Raw genomic sequence first — 20,789 nt, forward strand, 5'->3', positions numbered from 1 at the left:
GAAAATTTCTCGATACAGAAAAAACACCCTTAAAAATGTAGTTTTCCCCCCCTCCTCCCACAATAGTGGACATGGACATAAGACAAGATTTCAGTGGCAACAATAATCTTCCATTTGGATTTTCGGGGCTGTTTGGACGCTGACAGGCGCCAGGTTTTTGTTGTAAGAAAGCCCTGTCGCCGAGGGTGGGCATTTGGAGGGGCCGTGTTCATAATGGTGGGAGGGCAGTTTTTCAGGGTCTCTGAGGCAGCAGTTGGCCATGGGGCAGTTTGGGGTATCAAGACAGGTACAAGGGGTTCAGGGGTGTGGGGGGGTTGGGGGTGGTTCTAGTTTTCAAAGTCAGAGGTGGCGAGGGCTTGGGTGACCGTTGTGGTAGAGCTTCTGCTTGATGTGGACCATGTTGCCGGTGGAGTCTTCCAGCTGTCGGAGCTGCGCGCGGCGACGCAGATCCCGCAGGTTGCAGAACTGGGGCAGCCACGACCAGGATGGGGTGTCTGGGACAGAAAAACCACAAGAGAAGCGGGACAAGGTTAGAGGGGTGAGGATCATAAACTAGATCGGCCCAGATCCAGATCTGGGTCCTTCTCAGCTCCCGGCCGGTGCGCCAGCGTCTATCACAGAATCAGCGTGACAAACGCACCTGGCATTTCCCATCAAACATTTTGTCCTTCTATTTTCGAGCACAGGGCAATTGAGCTAAAAACATATATCTGCCACTGAAATAGATGCACAGTGAATCCTCATTGTACTACAGATGTAACCAAATAGACCATTTGTTATATTTGTACACTCGGATTACAAATGGATAAATTAACACAAATCTTGCTGTGCGGCTACCACTGTCAACTGTATAAAATGAGATCACACAGCAGTTGTTTAAATATTAAAACAGACAGTTCTCGTTCTTTATTATTATTGGCTGGGCCGTGTTTTAAACCATTGTAAAATGTTGTTTAAACACACCTGAGACTGCAGGAAATCCGCATTACTGCACCAACAGCCTGTTAACAATATTCACAGTTCAGTAGACTACCTTTCATCAATTTTCATAGCAACTGCTTGTTTGTGCAGGCAGTCAGGGACTACATTCTTGTAGAAAAGTTACTACACTGTTGTAATTGGGATATGTGTATATGCTTGTCATGTGGCCATGTTTGGTAAGCCACACAAGGCCATTGTTTTTAGAACTACCAGGAGGGCTTTAGGCACTCGTGTGTGCCTAACAACGCCGTGTGCCTAACAACGCCCTGTAAAACCACTGTAAAACATGACCCTTGGGACATGTTTGGTTTTCTTTTTATCCACTATCTTTAATAAGCTCGAATTGTGGAAAGCAGGGGGTGTGAGCATTTTACAGGGACACAGGAAAGAGGTGCAGTATGTGATTGGCTGAGACGAGAGAAAAGAAAATGGTAAACAATCTCTTAAGTGCATGGAATGTCCTTGATTCACTACATTCATGTTTGGTACAGTATGTTGCACATGAACAGGTGCCTTGGCTAAGTCCTCCCTTGCCTCTAAAGAATGAAATTGGCATTGCGTAAAAAGGAAAACCATTCAATGGACACAGACCAGACCCCATTTTTTAGAGTGCAGTAGCACATGCTGCTCACTTGCCAAACGTAGCGCTCTGTATTTGAACAACTGCCATAACTCAGCCCTGATGATGCGTGTATCTGTGTTACAAGCTCTGTGATGGGGAAGCTGACCTGCTGTGAATCAGTGTGACTGCACTGGGATGAACTGGGATTCTTTTTTTCTTTTCTCTTTTATGGTTGAGGAAACAGACTGGATTGCGGAGAACAGGAATGGCGGAGCTACATTTGAGCTTGTTGGGCCAATCCGAGGCAAGGACCACTGGAGACTGGGTAGAAAGAGGGGAGAGCCCCAGACAGAGAGCCTCAGTAGCCAGATTGGGGGAGGGGAGGGGAGGAGAGGGGGGGGGGGTGAGTGAGTGAGTTATTTATAGCCTTGAATGGATATGCAATCCACAAGGACTGCTCTGAAGGGTATCCAAAGGAAACGACAGCACGAGACGGGTACCTCTCATTTCAATAAAAGGATGGAAGAGATGGAGATGGGCTCTGCATGAGAAATAAAAATGATAATGTAATGCACAAAATGGGGGGGGGGAGGTACACCCGGCAACCTTTTCAATAGGCGGTTGGGGGAGGGGATGTCTAACGCCAAGTCATCATTTTCTTTATTTATATCATTGCATTGCCTCCCCTTTCACTCGTTTAACAAAGGCGACGCCAGTGAGTGCACTGACGCAAAGCACATGCATTCGTGGTGAATTCCACAAAAATGGAGAAAGTAACCAACAAATTGTAAAGGATGCATGAGGAAAGGAAGCTGCTTGGAGGATATTCAATAACTGAATGGGAAGGGGGAGAGAGCTATAGATGGAATTAGGAAAGGGGGGGGAGAAATGGAAATCAATGTTCACTTCACTTCAATGCGGCACGTGCGTATATCGTCACTGTCGGGTGTAAACCTTGTATATGCCAAAACACTTTCAACCTGGTGTCCCTCTTTGGGGCATGTCAAAATATTTTCAGAATATTTCACAAATACTGAAAATAGCAGATCTGCAAGCTCACAACGTGTCACATCAAGACATATTGTGAGAAAATAGGGAATTAATTATTATTTTTTTAAACAAAAAGCTGAAAATGGAGACAAGGTTTCTGCGACAATACAACAGCGACAATACACGCTGCGCGCGCGAGTGTGTTTCTCCCTCACCCGCCATTCCAGCTGCTCTCTTATTCTATTTTTAGTTCTGGAGGAAGGAGAACACATATGTGTATGTGTGTCTAGGTGGGGGTTGGGCTATGTGACAGCATCTCCACCCTCCTTTCCGTCTCCGCTAGCCTCACCTTCACTCCCCATCTCTGGAAGGCTAAACGAGTCGAACCACACTTCTACGTCACTGCCAACGCAGTGGGCATTCCCTCCCTTGCACAATAGCCCCAGCACAAAATAAGCAGCCTATAGCTCCATTCTATCACTAAGGGTCGTGAATATGGATGTATCTTTGCCTTTTTCGGGGGGGATTGCCAAGGATGTACAGATGCAAAGGAGCAATGGCATTACTTCATTCATTTACAAGAGAATCTCTAAAAGAGAATGCCAGCACTCACGGAAACTGTCATTGCTTCATTCATCACAGAAGCCTTTTATTTCTACTCAACAATGGCACCTGACAAATTAATCAAGCTCTCAGAATATAATGTAAAGAGGCCTTGATTGAAAGAATTCGCAAATATATATCACATTTCTGGTGAAATGTCATCACTCGCTACTGGAGCACATTCTCCTTTTCAGTGGTGATCCGAATATGAAGGTCACACGCCGCTATTTTAGCATTATCCTTAAAGCTAAGAATCCCAGTTAACTCTGGAATGTAGGTCTGTATTACACAGCAATATTCAGAGAGTCTCCTCCCCATCACACAATCACTTAACGAGGCAGGAGGGAGGAGGCAGATATAAATTGGCAGGCTATAAATATAAATTGGTACACTTATCATCAATATGCATTAGACATGGGTTGCTCCAGCTTGAAATGATACTATGTAACTTTTTCAATTAAACAAGTTTTTTTTTATACATAATTGTTCGCTGGTATATTTTTCACGATAACCATTCCACATAAATGTGTTTTTTTACAACGTCTCAAACACTATTAGGCTATTCTTTGTCTGTGGTCCAAATGGTCAGAAAATAGGGCCCAGGTAAGAAAGAAAGAAAGAAAGAAAGAAAGAAACCCTGGTATTTTACACCAACTTGCATCAGGTGCTGTCGAGAGCAAGCGTCAGCCACGTCATGTTTTGGTTTTGTATGGCCCCATTTTGGACAGGTGTATTTTTAAATCTTTTCATAGTAGGTGATATACTGTATGTGCAATATGGTTATTGATCCTAACTGACTGACTGCAGTCTTTGGTGTAGTCCCAAAGGACACACTGATAACAAATCACCATGCAGGTGGAAGCTATAGCGTTCTCTGCTTTACTTGTCTAGACATCTCATGCACTTTAGTTGGAAGAAAGGTATGCTACCAGCTCACAAGCACTGGTGTAACAGCTTAAGCTTGTGGTTCCATTTGAAATGCCCAGCAATAATCAGTTTTCATGTTTCTAAGTTTTTCTTATTTTCGGGTAGTGTGTACTGTTGTGATTGTACAATATATATGAAAATCAATACAAATATTACAATAATAACTCAAATATAGACCTGTTTTGACACAGAATACCACAGAGCAGAAATGTGATATAGACATAATATCACCACGTCCAGTGTGAGGACATCATTATTGGAGAAAGGAGGAGACTTATACGGAAATTAGGTCTCAGACACACAGAGACAGAGAGAGAGACAGGTGACGGAGTATCTCACCAATGAACAGACACGTGTCCTCTGTGCGCGGTCGACTGTCTCACCGGGTGCGTCTGGTCTAGACACAGCGCATTCTCCCTTGATTCCATTTGTGCTTCCTCTTTTCTCGTCCTCTTTTCTTTTTGGCTTTGAAAGCATATAGTCAGTGTTTTCATACTCGACGACTATACAACTGCATAACACATTGCTAGACAATGTTGCCAACAATGAACGTTTTCTGTGTCATCGAATCTCCAGGACTCGTTTTTGTGGATAGTTTTTCCTTCATTAGTCTTTTCAGGACAAGAGGTGAGAGAGGCATCATGGAAGCCAAAATTTAGGGGGGGAGGGCAATCAGAGTGGGGGTACATCGTACTTTTACAACATGCTGTAGCTTATTATAACTATTATTATTATTATTATTATATTTAATAGTCATTATTATGCAGCAACTTTCACTGCCTGATCATCATGATCATGAACATCATTGTCCCTTGATTCTCAAATGGTCATAATTATAAAAGGGAAAAAACTATTTTAATACACACCTACATACGGCAGGTTTCCATTATAGAAATATACCTTTTGAATTACCATGAATTTCACTTATCCAGAAACCCCAGAAACATCTCTGTCATTATCTCCACCAGGAGATCATGCATTCAGAACTGTGGGTCTGTCTGTCCACAGTTAACCTCACATACTACTGGGCCGATCAGTGTCATACTTCTTGTGCATGCTGACAACTATATAATTAATTGTATTTATAATGGCAGAGCAATTGTCCCTCCAGGCTATAGGATAAAAGTCCCACCAGGCTAGCCAATTACACTGCTCCCATTACTGTGAAATAGAAAATGGCATATATGCAAGTTCGCTGGCACAAGCTCACCAAAACTAAAATGAGGAGTTGCTGAACGAGCATGCTGGACTTGAAGATTACATGTTTACAGTAGGTGATGCGATTGGGACATCCTAGGTGTGAGGAAGAGCTGTTAAGCTCGAAACGTTACCATAAGTAAACATACTCTTTGGGAGCAGAAAATTGGTGTGCGGACTCTTATTTTCTTATACTGTTCATTAGTCCAGCACCCAGCCTATATGGCCTTGGGTGCTTTTTTGGCTGTTTTTCAGCCTCTTTGTTAACATTCCAGGAAGATCACATTAGAGACTACTCTTTCATGGTAGTGCAGGAGGTAGAAATGTCACTGTATGCATTGCTATTATTATTATTACCATTATCATTATTATTATGAATTAATTATATTATTATGTGCATGCTTCCTGGTGGAGATGCACTCTGCTGTGCGCAGATATTTTTACAGGAAAACATTTTCTTCAATTCAGTGTTTTGCTAACTATAACCTTTGACCGTGGAGGTGAAAGCTGCTGCATGACTGACAGGCTAAATATTTTCACCTGATAGTGAGGAGTTTCACCAGCAGAGTGTAACATGTGCGGAAGAACATGCTATGCCTCCCAGACAGTGCCACCTGCAAACAAAGACAATTGTTTTCATTGGAGCACCCGGCCAAGCCATAGGCACCATGGAGGATTCTAACCCCAGTCTCCACAGTGGTGGGAAGGTACTACTTTATAGTTGTGCCACACGGGCGGCCCCAGCAGGCACATGCACACGACATAAAAGGTGGCTTGAGCCTCTGCCCTTTTATCTGTCTGTAAAAAGTGCCCTCTCCAGACCATGAATGTCGTTTTTACTATGGTGAAATAAATTGATTATGCTTAGTTCAGTGTGGCATCAAGCACCGAAAATAGCCGACCTTCAAGCTTGCAACGCGTCGCAGCGCAACGCGTTGTGAGCTTGGAGGTATGCTATTTTCGATATTTTTCATCGAAAGGCCCTTTTCGAAATCTCAGCCCCTGCCTCTCTAACATTCTCCGCACGTCCCTGGGCCCCAGAACTTCATATTAATAAAAGGAATGGGCATAATGCTCCTGAGTCGTGAGCATTATGAGACCTTGACTTGACAGTGACTTGAAAACACATCAGCCAAGAAGAAACGGAGTAGGTTATTTTATCCAGTCATTTGAGTAATATTTGGTTCAACCAAATATTCAGTGATCTGGCCTGTAAACATCCCCCACCCCCAAAAACGAATAAATTAACAAAAATTGATTGTATTACTACGACTACAGTAGTATGAATCATGGCACAGTATTGGATGTTTTGGCTGTGAAATTCTATGAGGTCACTGTAAGTAAGCGGAGGTGGAGAAAAAAAAGTGAGGTGAGACAAGTGGAAAATGGGCCAAGGGAAGGAGGAAGGTCACTCACAAGAGCTCTGCCACCTCCTGGCTTTTATGGCAAGGCTGATGTTTATGCAGGCTTATACATGCAAATACATTTGTTTTTGTCTATTATTAGTGTGAACTATTTAAAATGTGAAATATTTGTACATTTAAATATACCATATATTTACTCTGCGTGCGTGCGTGCGTGCGTGCGTGCGTGCGTGCGTGCGTGCCTGCCTGCCTGCGTGCGTGCGTGTGTGTGTATGTGTGAATCTACCACCTAGTGCTGGGCAATTCAAATGGACAGAAGTGGAATTGTTGATATTTGATGTCTCAGTATAGCCATGTTATCTGTAATCTAGTTTAATAATACATTTCAACCGACCTCCTCCATATTTTATGCTTTTACCCATTGCAAACAGACCTCTGACTCACAAAGGTTTACGAGATATTGATGGAGAGAGAGGAGAAATATATTTGGTGACTTGTTGTTAAACATAATATCTTCATTGCCTGCCTTGGTATTGATTTTTATCATAGCCTTCATTAAAATATTTCTGTCATATTGGACTTAATATACTACCTAGTACTACCTCCCGAAACCTAGCTTTCAGGTCATTTCAAATAGCTCAAGTCACTCGACACAAATTACTGACTCTTTTGTTTTTAATCATTTTGCCATCCATTGACACCTCGGCACCTCTCGTCAACTTTTTGTTGTCAATCCCTTGAAAGATTCGTAGATGTAATTTTAGGTATATAGTGGACAGATGGGAAACTTTATCTTCAAAGTCAAAACAATCGCCCTTTGTTTCAACACTTGTTGGTGTACACTACACACTTTCATTTATCATTTCATTTCAAACTCTTAGTTTTAAGACATGAAAACATCACCTTTACTTACAATCCATTATCTGTAAAGAATAGATTTCAAGTGCCAGTTTATTTACACATCTGCTGAGCTGAACACTGACGCTTCAAGGGAATCCATTCTCACCTGCACAGTCTCTGGGGCAGGTGACTGATAAATGACAGGAGGTGCTAGCTAAAATAAATAGATCACTATGGAAATAAATATCTGTTGATCTATTAGCTCTGCTTAACTTTGTCTATGAGCCTCTTAATTTTGCAGAAGCGTAATGCTTGCCAGCTGGCCAAGGACTCGTACTTTGTGTGTCACTCGATGAAATGAAAGAACATAATTTCAATTGGAATGTTTTGGGGTAATGCAATGGGTTTTTCAGTTGCGATTTTCAGCTGAAAATCCGTTATTTTTGTCAAGTGGCACGGTCATCCGACTTAGTATAAATGAGGCTTTTCCGTTGTGGATGACTTACCGTAGTATCGGCTAGCCCTCCAGGCCCTGACAGCACAGTGTAGAACGCCGTCCAGCCACAGCAGGAGCCAGCTGATGCAGAAGCCCAACAGAAGGCCCAGCATCAGGTCCATCTCTTGCTTTGTCACGCTGTCACTCACAAAGTAATTCTCTGATGAATCCACCAAGGAATGGTCCCCATCATATGGGATGACATAGTGGACATGATGCCTATAGGGCAGCAAGACAGAGAAGAAAAAATATTAATCATTTTTGACTCAATGGCACGAGTCTTTTCCGGATAACTCAGCGTTGTCCTGGGGGTACAATATATTAGTGATTATATTCAATTAGACTGTATTTTGTCATCATAACAGAAATATGTCTGGCTTAGGAATAGAACTAATTGGAGTTCAAGAGGATGTTTATCAGCTAGGGATGGGACGATATGAAAATGTCATATCGCGATTATTGTGGCAAAATAAATCGCGATTTACGATATTTTAATCAAAATCCATTATCCAGGGGCGGAACATTTGATAGAGAGTGAAAAAAAAGACTGTATCAAGTACGTTATTTCCATGTCCGTTTTACCAATTATAGAGGGTTTTTAAGTGGTACCGGATATGCAGCTAGGCAAATAAAAGGTGAATTGATCCCTGTGCATGACGGAGGACGATATCATGATAAATTAAATCTCCACGATACGATTATCTTGAGTGTTTTTTTTATAAAAATAAACGATAATATCGTGTATCGTCCATCCCTATTATCAGCATCCCAAACAACTAACAAACGGTGAAACCTAGAAGTGTGCATAGTTGAGCCGGGTTTCAGCCTCCAGTGGTGGACATAGTGAAATACAGAATACATTACATACAGACAGACAGACAGACAGACAGACAGACAGACAGACAGACAGACAGACAGACAGGCAGAGATAGCTCAATGCCGTAGTTTTACATCCCTTCATGGCTTAAAGAGGTGGTGCCATAGTTTTGCACTTTTTCTGTTTTGTATGTGTCTATGGAGTTAACATTACTCTAATAGACCCCCAGGTGTGGTTATAATATTCAAATATGTCTTCCCTGTGTATTTTTGGTTACTTCCTGAAACCTGAAAGCCTGAGTCAAAAGGCCCAACTGAAAAACACTTCGCAGTCACACATCATAAACTCAGCCCCTCCCCTTTTACCATACACCCAACACTGTGGGTGTGGCTAACTTCAGCTGGGTCACCACACACCTGACAACCAGGCATACTTAATGAATTGGTGGGTGTGGCCACATAAAAACGTAATTTTAACTCTGGGAGAGATCATGGCACCCGATCTTTAACTGCCAACTGACATTTCATATTGGTTTCTCTGTTCCTCATTAAACAGCGGCAACTATCTAGGTATTTTCATATTCATGAACAAAGAGGGGAAATTAGACAAAGGAACACTGGTGTTTTTCACAGATTGCTTATCCCTTGCTGTGCTGACAACTGACTCATACCATTACTGACATTCATCTTATTACATTATTCAGCAGTGACTGCATTTCTTGATGACACTTATTCTGTCTTGCTAATTGGAGTGCACCAAGTAGGCTCGTGCAAAGCAAATATACAGTATTCTTTCCATACCTCCAACTTCAGAGAAAGAAAGATGGGTGTAAGTGTTCAGCCTAATTCAAATCGAACAATGGCTTGAGTTAACCAAACAAATGAATTATTAATTATTATCACATGTTATGCCTCTTTGAAACAGTGTTAACCACTCACTTGCCACCACCCCCCCCCCCCCCTCCACACCCCACACACACACACACACCAAATAAATCTCTTTGCCAAAGCAGCCAATCTGCGTGCTTAAACACATCGCAATCTGCTATTTTCAGCAAATGCATCGTAATAGAGCTATAGGGTTAAGAGGTTACATTGAGGAAAAGTTGAGGAAAGTGATGCTTCCAAGCCTATTATTAGGGCTGGCCGATTTAAAATCAATATAATTTAAAACTTGTGCCTCGATTATTTATGTATGATATATATGTATGTGAAAATAGCAAATTTATAGGATCTACATTTATTTTATTTACTTTTTTTGTACCCCACCATTGTACAATACAATATAATCACTTGAGGACCACTTCACCCATGTTTAACCAATCTTTATATCATTGGTCATAACTATAGCTATCATAAGATGGCACCCTTTCTGTCTACTCACTCTGCGTCTCAGAGGAGGGATGTGGACAGTTCAGAAACCTAACAGTACATCATCGATAGTAATTCTGGTCATTTCAAGAAGGAGTTATCACTTTTACAATGGCTTCTATTTCACATGCTAACTTTTCAGAAGGAGGAGGGATGTTGTTTCTATTGGCTTGGAATCCCCATTGATGATGGCATTGGTAGGCAGGTTTCTGGACTGTCCATATCCCAACAATGAGACACAGAGTGGGTAGACAGAAATTGTGCCATCTTATAATGAGCATGAGGTCCAATTATATGAACATAAGGTTACAAATGGGTGATGTGCTCCTTTCAAATAGTGGAAATAGCAAGCTCACAACATATGATATTTTTTAAATGTTAGGGAAAATCTTTGAATTTTTGGGGAACTTTTAGAAGTATGTTGCCAACTTGTAAGCAAGTACCCCAGTACTTAAACTTGACAGAGCAAATATGCACTCGAGTCATATTTGACCTCAAGTATCTATACTTTGGCTCACCTACTGTACTGAGTAATAATGAATAACCTCATTGAGGAAAGCTTCCAAGCCTAGAATGCACAAAATCCCATTGCTTCAGTAAAACAAAGCACCATACAGTGCCTCTTCTCAGTGACGGATGTAACCAGGCTGATGCACTATTGCAAGCACTGGAGCAAATGAATAAAGACAGCTGCATCCTGGATTGATGTCATTAAATCCTTCGGGCCTGTCTTCTGATGTAAGGTCCGCCAATACTTTCTTTAAATGACAAAACTGCCTGGAGCTGATGATGAATATCACTAAGTAGAAATTCTTAGTGTCAGTGTAACCATTATGAATCCTAGCATCCCTATTGTGGTTGGAATATTTGCCAAAAACAGCCGATCTACAACTTTATAATGCTTCTCAATGGGCTATTTTTGCTGAGGAGATTTGGTGTAGAGGGGAAAAAAGAGCACACCAAGTAGGCTACAGAGGCTCATGTCCAGTTTACTAAGTATAGAGGGTTTAAGTGTAAAGGCCCATTCCCACTGGGCCAGATAACCATTTGTATCTGTGGCAGATAATTATTTTTTATCTGTATCTACCATCCACTTTGAATGGAAAAATATCTGGAGAAAGAGATTTTTTTATCTGTTATCTGGCCCAGTGGGAATGGGCCGACGGTAAAAATGGACTCAAGTGTCTGACACTCCAAAGTGCATTTGCAGTGCATTTAAAAAACATTTCACTACACCAGCTTGTTGTCAGGGCCCATCACTGACAAAGGCTGGGGAGCATAAAGGGGTTCATGTGCATTATTCTAAGCTTTTATTTAGCGGAGTGACAGGGCAGTGACAAGATAGAACATGCAACACAGGCCCTGAAGTGAGATTCTAACTGTGGATGGTGGTCAAACTGTTAATTGGCAACCGGTGGACAAGTCTTTTGCCAACACTCTGCCTCCCCACTCCGCACGCACGCACGCACACACGCACGCACGCACGCACGCACGCACGCATTTGCACATTTTCCAAAAAGAGCAGGCTACATAGCAGCATCCCATATGCAGGCCTACTTGCTTGTGCTCTGTGCCACATGGACGCCAAACTAGACTTCCACCTCTGACTGTGGCAAAGCTACAACAAAACAAAGCACAGTAGCTGCCAAATAAAATGACACAGGATTTGTCCTCAAGTCTGATCAAGTGATGGACACCTTAACATGTAGTCAAGGGTATACAAACAGTTCCCCATGTAGCTCACAGTGGAAAATCCTAACCGTAAGGGTCCATTTGGTTACATTTGTGCTACAGATTGATTAATTAACTCTTGAGGATGTTACTGAGAAGGTGCTGAATATTTAAGCTGGCACAAAAACCAATGACCAATGCTGATTCGGTAATGTGTGAGGCAATGTGTGCCAATAGCAACCTTAAATCGGCCAAGATAAGGGCTCTAGATTGGGACTTTCTTTGTGGGTCACTCACTCTGTATTTTAATACAGAATATATTATTCATCAAAAGGTCAAAATCAATAAGCTGTGGTGTAGTTATTGAATTTAATCATTGCAGCTCATATCACTTCATGTTGATCAAAATTTTATGGCAACTTTATTGGATACGTACAGTACTGTGGAGAGAGACCAAAACATGCAGCAAATCATCCAGCTGGGTAAGGAATTGAACTGGGAACTAGCTGTCAGGCATTTGAGCCCATGTGTTAAGTCTTGTGTGCCCTAACGTAACCACTCAGCTATCAGGTCACCAAACTAAACCTCTTGAACTTGGAACAGAGCCCATTCCACAGGTTGCATCCCTGTATGAATATAGACTATATTCATACAGGGATGCAACCTGCATGGTGACCCATTTCACATCCACAGCCTCTAAAACATTAGTGCTCATATCTTTTATTGAATACAATGTATGTCCACTGCACATCCCCAGTCTGCAGATAATATCTATGCTGATCTGCAATTGATTAGGATGAACTACCTGATTCTCATTTAGTACTAGGCACTAATAAACTGTGACAGTGTCATTGTAACTGCTTACAGCCTGTGGCATTCAGATATTATCATAAAATGTGCCACAGCAGGTGCCTGTGGACCTATTGAATCAAAGGTCTCCTATTCTTAAATTCTCAAGGAACACCCTTGGGCAACGCAGAAAGAGACAGAGAAACTAACTCATTAAAAGAAAAGAAGGGGGAAAAATATCAAACACCTAGGTGATGTATGTTGTATAGGTCATAGCAGATCTTTAAAATGTTTGACTGGTGAATTCCATTTGAAGATACTGATGAACAGGCCATGCAGATGTTTATCTCTCACTTCAAACACAGACTATAGCCTGTCAAATGAGAATAAGAGTTTCTCATTATCCAAACCTTGCATTATCAGACATACCTATTACCAAATGGCAGGTAGCCCTATAGTTGGTCTTTAAACACCACATGATTTCTAATGGCTAATCATAATGTTTTCGACTCGGCATTCGGCAAGTGTTTTTGTTTAAAACGCACTTGATGATCAAATTATTTTAGAATGGCCTCATATAGGCCTACATAATAATTCATTACCTATTTATGGCTCCATCCAACACACCTTCGCATGCAGCAAAATCTAAATCAGAGTAGCCTATAGCCTATACCCAAACACCGACACAATCTATAAATAAGCTGTCCGTTATAAGCACACAGCACGATTAAAATCGCTAATCGACATCAATTAAGCAGTATTTCTGTAGCTGTTACGCATAGGCTATATCAGGTTCGATTTTCAGGGCTTTACACCGCGCGAAACATTCGTGAGGCCTTTTGAGCAATTATAATTTGACGGGCAAAATAACAGCGCGTTTGACGCTGCCCGCACGGTGTGTATTCAGAATATATGATGGCATTTACCTTCCACAGTTGCAATGACAGACGCGGTCTTCCCCTCGTAGATGCGGTAAGATGTAGTTGTGAAAGCGGTCCAGTAGTGCGTTCATGTCCATTAAACAGGCTATCGCCTGCAAAGAACCATTCCAGTCAGCTGGGACATGTCAAGCAATATGCTAGGCTATTCCACCTAACTGCAAAGGATATGGCAGTGTGTATTTGAAAAATAATTAAACAGAGTGGCAGTGGGAAATCCGCCTGAATGTAAGGGGAAACTCTTGCATCGAAATGGTAGGCAATTGGATTATTTATTTATGACAGCAGGTAATTATAGGTAGGCTAACCTACTTCCACATGCCATTGATAGGCCTTTCTGCAAGGTAGTTTCCTACACATGATGTGCGCTATATATAGCTTTAATTACTTAACAAATGTGTGGTCGGTAAATTAGGATGCGAGCGTGAATCTGGCGAAGACGAGGGGTGACTTACCATTACAAATGAAGCACCAAGAATCATAAAAATCATGGTGGTTGTGATCATATGCATCAAAAACTTCCAAACTCGCCGCCTTGCCGTAGCCCTCCTCTACCCGCGGCACTGATCAGACGCTCCGTCCCGGGAGAAGCCGCTCATCGAGGCGCCCTGCTGCACCTCTGCTCTCCGTCCCTTCAGGATGCCCACGGTGGAGTGGAGTGAAACGGCACAGCTAGGGCTGAGCCGGCCCGCTGTCCCCCCGTCCCTCCACTGTTCGACACAAGGCAAATAGCAGCCTATAACAGCATTCACTCACTGCATCGCCAAATACCATGGGGGGGAAAAAGGCAAAGTTTCCGGCCGGCTAGTGCATCTGATCTACCTCCCCTGTAGTGGTTGATGCTGCACCGGGCTGGACGCGGCAAGGGTATAGCCGAAGAGGAGGAGGCTGTCCGGGCCGGCGTGGCTCTCTATCCCATTCAAAAGATTCTCAGCAAAGATGCAAGGGGTGGAAATCTGGAAAGGTCCCGTTTGTTCGTTGGCTATACTGTCCCCTTTACCAAGTTATTCCCGACTTTGGTATTAAAGGCTTATGCGGGTTAGAAATAGATATTAGCCTATCCTCCACCAATTAAAAAAAAAAAAAAAAGAAGAAGAAGAAAAAAGAAAAAAAAAGAAAGAAAAAGATTCCGTTTCTCTCGACTGTTGCCTAATGCACGCAGCCCTGGTTTTTCAAAGAACTGCGCCAACTAGGCTACTTTCACGGTTCCCGTCTTCTCGGAATGGTTTGATAACATCGACATTAGGCCAAACAGATCCAGTCGGAGCTAGACCCACCCAGTACCCTCACCCTCAGTCCTGTCCTGACCAAGCAACGGCAGCTGCATCAACGCCCGGAGCCAGACTCGCATGATTATCCCATCTTGTCTTATAGCAGCTACGAGCATCCATCCAATCCATCCATCCATCCATCCACCACCACCTCTCTCTGTGCATGAGCGTGCGCACTTGCTTGTTTGTGCGTGTGTCGTGCGCGAGTGTGCGTGTGCATGCGCGTGTTTGTGGGCGTTATACGAGGGACAACCGTGAGTTTGATTGCCTTTATATCATATTGTTAATCGAAGCCTGCTGCAATAGAGTGCATTTTAAGAATCTGCACATTCGCGCTGATTTCATTTAACCAAAATTCTCTCTGGAGGAACCTCACCACTCGGCTCAAGACCCCCCTTATCCCATCCACCCCCGCCCCTCCCTTATCCATCGTCTCTTCCTTCTCTGGACGTTGCAGTTCACTTTCACATTCTGCGCCATTTCGCTGAGCTTTGTGATACTCTTGTCACAACCCTGCCAGTTTATCCCACTCCCATTTATGGGTGTCAGGTCAAAAGACTGCTTTGCCCTCTAACCTTTTTTTATTCATAGTCAACTGCCAACATATAACTATATAACTATTGATTGGACCAATCGGTTAAAAATGTGAAACAACCTGAGGACAAATATCATTGCGAAGTCTAGGTTAACAGTTTTCAAATACTAATTTAACAAATGTGATAGGACTATATTGTGTAATTTTCAGGTCAAGTTTCATATAAATAAAAATCAAACCTCGGTTCGAAGTGGAGCGGTGAATCTGAGCAGCTATACTGTGTGTGTGTGTGTGTGTGTGTGTGTGTGTGTGTGTGTGTGTGTGTGTGTGTGTGTGTGTGTGTGTGTGTGCCTGCACAACAGCGCCCCTCCTTTAACATGTGTGGCCACTCAAGGTATTGCCAGGCTACGGACATAGCCAGCCACATAGCCACATAGCCAGCCACATAGCCAGCCACAGACATACCTGTCTATTGGGAGCGCTTTCACCGCTCCAAAAACAACACAAAAGAACAACTCTGCCTTTTAGACTAGTGATGTCAAACTTCAGGACCTTGGACAGTTATGTGATGTCAAACATTGCTTCAGGACCTTGGACAGTTATGTGATGTCAAACATTGCTTCAGGACCTTGGACAGTTATAATTTCTTGATTGGACTGCAGTGGAAAGTAAAGTATAATTTGCTGAGTTAGTCAACCGTTTTAGAGGTAGCAAATCAAACAAAATAAATTATGATATTAGTAATCATCTACAATGTGTAGACAGACAGACTATAGCCCTTAATGTCTAATTTAACCCCTAGGCCAAATTGGTACTATATCACACTTGGGCACACACACACACACACACACACACACACACACACACACACACACACACACACACACACACACACGCACACACACGCGCGCACGCACGCAGGAACGCACGCACGCACGCAGGCACGCACGCACGTACATACCTGATGCTCACACCGCAACTGCACCCTGAGATAAAGCACAGATGCAAGGCAAAGGGTTGGGACTCAACTCAAATGACAGGGAGCAGTTGTTGATATCCCAAGGGCCTGGCTTTATATGGGCTTAGTAACAGTAGCCCTTCAGCATCATAGTGGCAAGAGAGCTAACAATGTCATCATTCACCTTGGGCACACAGCCTGCTCACTCACCCACATCAGCATCAGGAGCACTGTTACACAAACCCAACCAGCCGTCCATCGTGAGACACCAGTCAATGGGATGTTCAATGTTCAACATCACAAACAATTGGCCCGCCCGCCACTACTGACACCATTAGGACATGCCCCGGAGGTGTCGGAGATTAGAGTTTATCATGATTGATTATGTGTTACGTTATAGAGTAGATCATGTGTTCATTGATTATATATCTAGGTCTTTATGATGATACTAATACCTGGTAGTTAGGAGTAGAGAGGCCTTCAGTGGGCCTCAGTAACTATTGTTTTGGTAAAGCCTATCTTGTTATGGTACAGCTAGTTCCAGAGGCATTGAAGCCACACAGTATAACTCTAGTGTCGGACCATTCTTCTTGGCAGAACTCTTTTACCACTGCTCAGAGTGTTAATTGTAACTGTCCATGATATCATGTTATATAAACTTGACCACACCACCACCTAATATAATTGTCTTGTCTCCTCTGTTTCTCATGATTGTTGATTGATCTGAATTCCACCACAGAGGCCTTCCATCCAACACGGATTATGGCAGTTTCAGGTCATGCCTTTTGACCTCTCAACACCCCCACTTCCTTCAAGCGGTTAATGGTTAGGGGATCCTGTCCTGGCCAGAGTGCCTCAGAACTGCTGTGTGATTTACCTGGACAACCTACTCGCCCATTCTGTGGACTGGCAGCCCTGGCCGGCCTTCAGGAATCAGGAAGTACAGTAATTGCCAGGCTTGCGTTTGTGTTCCAGCCAGGTAAATGGAATCACTTGTGATGAGAAATTTGGTTCCTGGTGATGAGGGGTGGTTGTGTGTTAAAAGTAGTTTATACTAGGATAGAAACTGCACACCATAAGCTTTGGTTCAGACTTACTTATTAACAAAAAATACATTTCGATCTGTGTTGGATCTGTTCAGGCCTTCCACATCGCTTGCCTCTTGTCAGACCCATAATGGGTGCATGTACGACACATCATAATCACATGTTGGGTTGTTGTAAAAAAGAACATACATAGAAAAGATTACACAATACACAATTCCTGAGCCATATGGTCAACGGTGAAGGTGTCGATACCGACCAAAATGAACTCGCCATCATCACGGACTGGCCCCCAAGAACCTAGGAGAGCAGCATAGTTTCCTGGGTCTTCTACGGGTGGCTATAGCTGAATGGGTAGAGAGCCAGCCTGGGAAATAGAAGGTCCCAGGTTCAATTCCCAGCCCTGTTGAGGTGTCTCTGATCAAGATGCTTTACCCCCAACTGCTTAGCTCCACAACTTTAAGGTGTCCAAAGGCAGCATCCCAACCATTGACCCACACAGCACGTGCTTACTAAAAGTAGGACAACAATGTGGTGCTAGAGTTGGGTCAAAGCCGGCAAAAGAAAGCAAGCTATGCTATAGTGGCCCATGCAGCCTCGCTTTCCTTCACTGCCTGCTGTGTTGCTGATGGCGTGCACCTGAAGAGGGAGGCGAGGTACAACAGCTATCGCAATCACAGACTACCTTTCAGGCAGACCACAGTACGTGAGGCTGCAGAGTTGTCGGTCTAATGTGCTGGTGAGCAATACGGGTGCCCCCCAGGGCACTGTGCTCTCACCTTTCCTGTTCACTCTCTATACATCGGACTTCCGCTTCAACTCCAAGACCTGTCACCTGCAGAAGTTCTCAGACGACACTGTGGTGGTCAGCCAGATCTCGGGTGACAACACGGCTGAGCACGATGGTGTGGTTAAGGACTTTGTGCAGTGGAGTGAGGCCAACCACCTCAGGCTCAACGCGAGCAAGACCAAGGAGATGGTGGTGGACTTCCGCACTTCCAAGAGAGTCCCCCCGGTGCCAAGCACCATTAATGGAGAGGTGGTGGAGTTTGTGGACAACTACAAATTCCTAGGTGTGCACCTGAACAGTTCACTGGACTGGTCGAACAACGCGGAGGCGATTCACAGCAAGGGGAAAAGCAGGTTGTTCTTCCTGAGAAGACTGAGATCGTTTGGCGTGTGCAATAGGATGCTACAGATGTTCTACCAGTCTGTCATGGCAAGTGTCCTCTTTTTTGGAATAACCTGCTGGGGTGGCAACAACAGAGCGGGCGACACCTTTAACCTAAATAGACTGGTGAGGAAAGCGGGCTCTGTTGTTGGGTCCTCTCTGCAGGGGGTGGAGGAAGTTGCCAAGGTGCGAACGGCTAGGAAGTTGGACTCCATCTTGAACAACTCCTCCCACCCCCTCCATCTTGAGATCTTCAGTTACTGGAGTAAGAGAGGAAATGACCGTTTTGTCTACCCAGGGCGGAGATGCGAGAGACTAGGAAAGTATTTTGTACCGCTTTCTCTCAAGCTGTACAACGAGACACACAACGGTCGATTGACAACGACTACCTTCCTAACGTAGGACGACGGTAGCCTTTTTTTCCTTACTGGAACTATATCTGCACTGACTTTGACCTCTAAGGACCTTCCAGGGAGGGTGTTTTTTGTGCGTCTTGCCGCATCACCCTTTCTTGTTTATTTTTATTCTTTTTTGCTAGTTGTTTTTATCGCTCTGACCTTTGGACACTGCACTATTAGGTTGTGTTAGTTATTTTCTTTTAGTATTTCTGCTTGTGTTTGACATGATGTAGAGATACTTGTTGCACTAACTAGCATTGACTGTATGGTCACTTTGATTTGGGCACTGTATTATTTTTTGATAGTCGTGCTTTAAGACACTTTATGTATATATATTATTCGTTCCCTTTCCTGTTGTACCTTGCTCTTACTGTACTTACTGTACTCTGTACTCTGTTCTTGTTTTTTCTTTTTATCTTTTTCATACTTCTCTGTAACTTTGTAAATAACCTTATACTGCTGTGCTGCCTCTGGGCAACAAATTTTCCCCCTTGGGATAATAAAGGTATCTATCTATCTATCTAACAGCTCCTGGAGTCCCACAGCATCCATATAGACTGGGAGACTGGGACATCCACTTGCCCCAGATCCTGTGGTTATATCAAACCAGAAACCACAGTTCACAAGTTTATGCGTTCAACTCTAGCAGCTCTTGTGTTTGGAAGAGAGCTATACAGTGGACAGAATTCAGTGGACCTCATCTTTGGGACAGTGCCTGAGCTGGAACTATTTGGACTAGTTGGGACTATTTCACACATCTATGGGAGAGACTGCGACCCAGTAGAAATGGTACGACGATCCGATGCACAGGAGAGGACTTTGCTCCAAGGGTGTTGGTATGGTTGTTTGAAAATAAAGGGGGGAGGGGGAGAACCAGGTATAGTACTGGACATGCTTCGCGGTGGGTCACCGGAGCCCCTGAGCCTTGGGAAGAGGTCAAGAGGAGGTGTCTCAGCACCTCTGAGACTTTATGTTATGTAGCTGCATGGGTCTCTCGGGACAGATATACTCCTCAGTTGGGGGCTGTGTAGCACCCAGGGTGTGTCATTCAGGGTGTGTCATTGATCAGGGGAAGGACTTCCCAGCATGTCTTGGATCCGATTGTGTGTTCAAACGATCAAATAAAAGTTTCCTATTGAACATTTCCTGGTCACAGATCATTATGTTTGTTACATTTGTAAAAAACCCTAATGCTGATATACATTTTGTGAAGTTCTAATATGTACGTGAATGACATGCACTTTGGCATAATGTATAGTAGGCCTACATATAGCCACTGGTCACTCAAGTTTGTCTATTTATAAAATAACAACAAATGAGGTTTAAATGAAATCCCAATACTGTTTTGAATGTAAGGATATTGTGTGGTCCATGTTTCCAATGAGCTAAGCCCCCGACAAGGCCTATTCATTATATATATTTTAAATTCTGTTAAATAGATGGTCATGATAATGACGAGAAGACTTTATTCTTTCCCATGTGTTGTGGGTGGGTAGCAGGTAGTCCGGCTGTCTGGGCATCAGAAAGTCCCAGGTTCGATCCTCAGCTTCTCCAGGCTTTGTGTCGCCTGGCTAAGTGCCCCTGTGGAAGACACTTAACCTCCCACGGCTCCCCCGTGTGCTCACTCTGAGTCAAGCCACTGCTGGGTCAATGCAGAGGAGTCATTTCTCCTCAGGGATCACTACAAATTCTCCCTTTGTGATGCCGTTTTATGTCTTTTCCTCTCAGCAGCTGCCAGTGTTTCTTTTCATTTCATTTATTTTCCCCTCTTCACCCACACCTCACCCTCACCGTTTTCTCCAACTACTGACGTCAGGAGTTGCAAGTTAATAATAGGACTCAGAGGAGATCAAAAGAATTTAGGAGAG

General features: G+C 43.4%; 1 protein-coding gene across 1 annotated transcript; it reads right to left on the reverse strand.

The window, feature by feature from the left end:
- Positions 1 to 339: 339 nt before the first annotated feature.
- Positions 340 to 14,057, reverse strand: tmem240a (transmembrane protein 240a; the record flags this gene model as incomplete). The annotated part of the gene is made up of 4 exons (XM_080733173.1): positions 340 to 494; positions 7,971 to 8,179; positions 13,534 to 13,640; positions 14,001 to 14,057. 4 exons carry the CDS (start codon positions 14,055 to 14,057, stop codon positions 340 to 342), a joined length of 528 nt encoding a protein of 175 aa, XP_080589299.1.
- Positions 14,058 to 20,789: the final 6,732 nt, after the last annotated feature.

The sequence above is a fragment of the Nannobrachium achirus genome (assembly GCF_963921795.1).
Source record: "Nannobrachium achirus genome assembly, chromosome: 9".
Lineage (NCBI taxonomy): Eukaryota > Metazoa > Chordata > Actinopteri > Myctophiformes > Myctophidae > Nannobrachium > Nannobrachium achirus.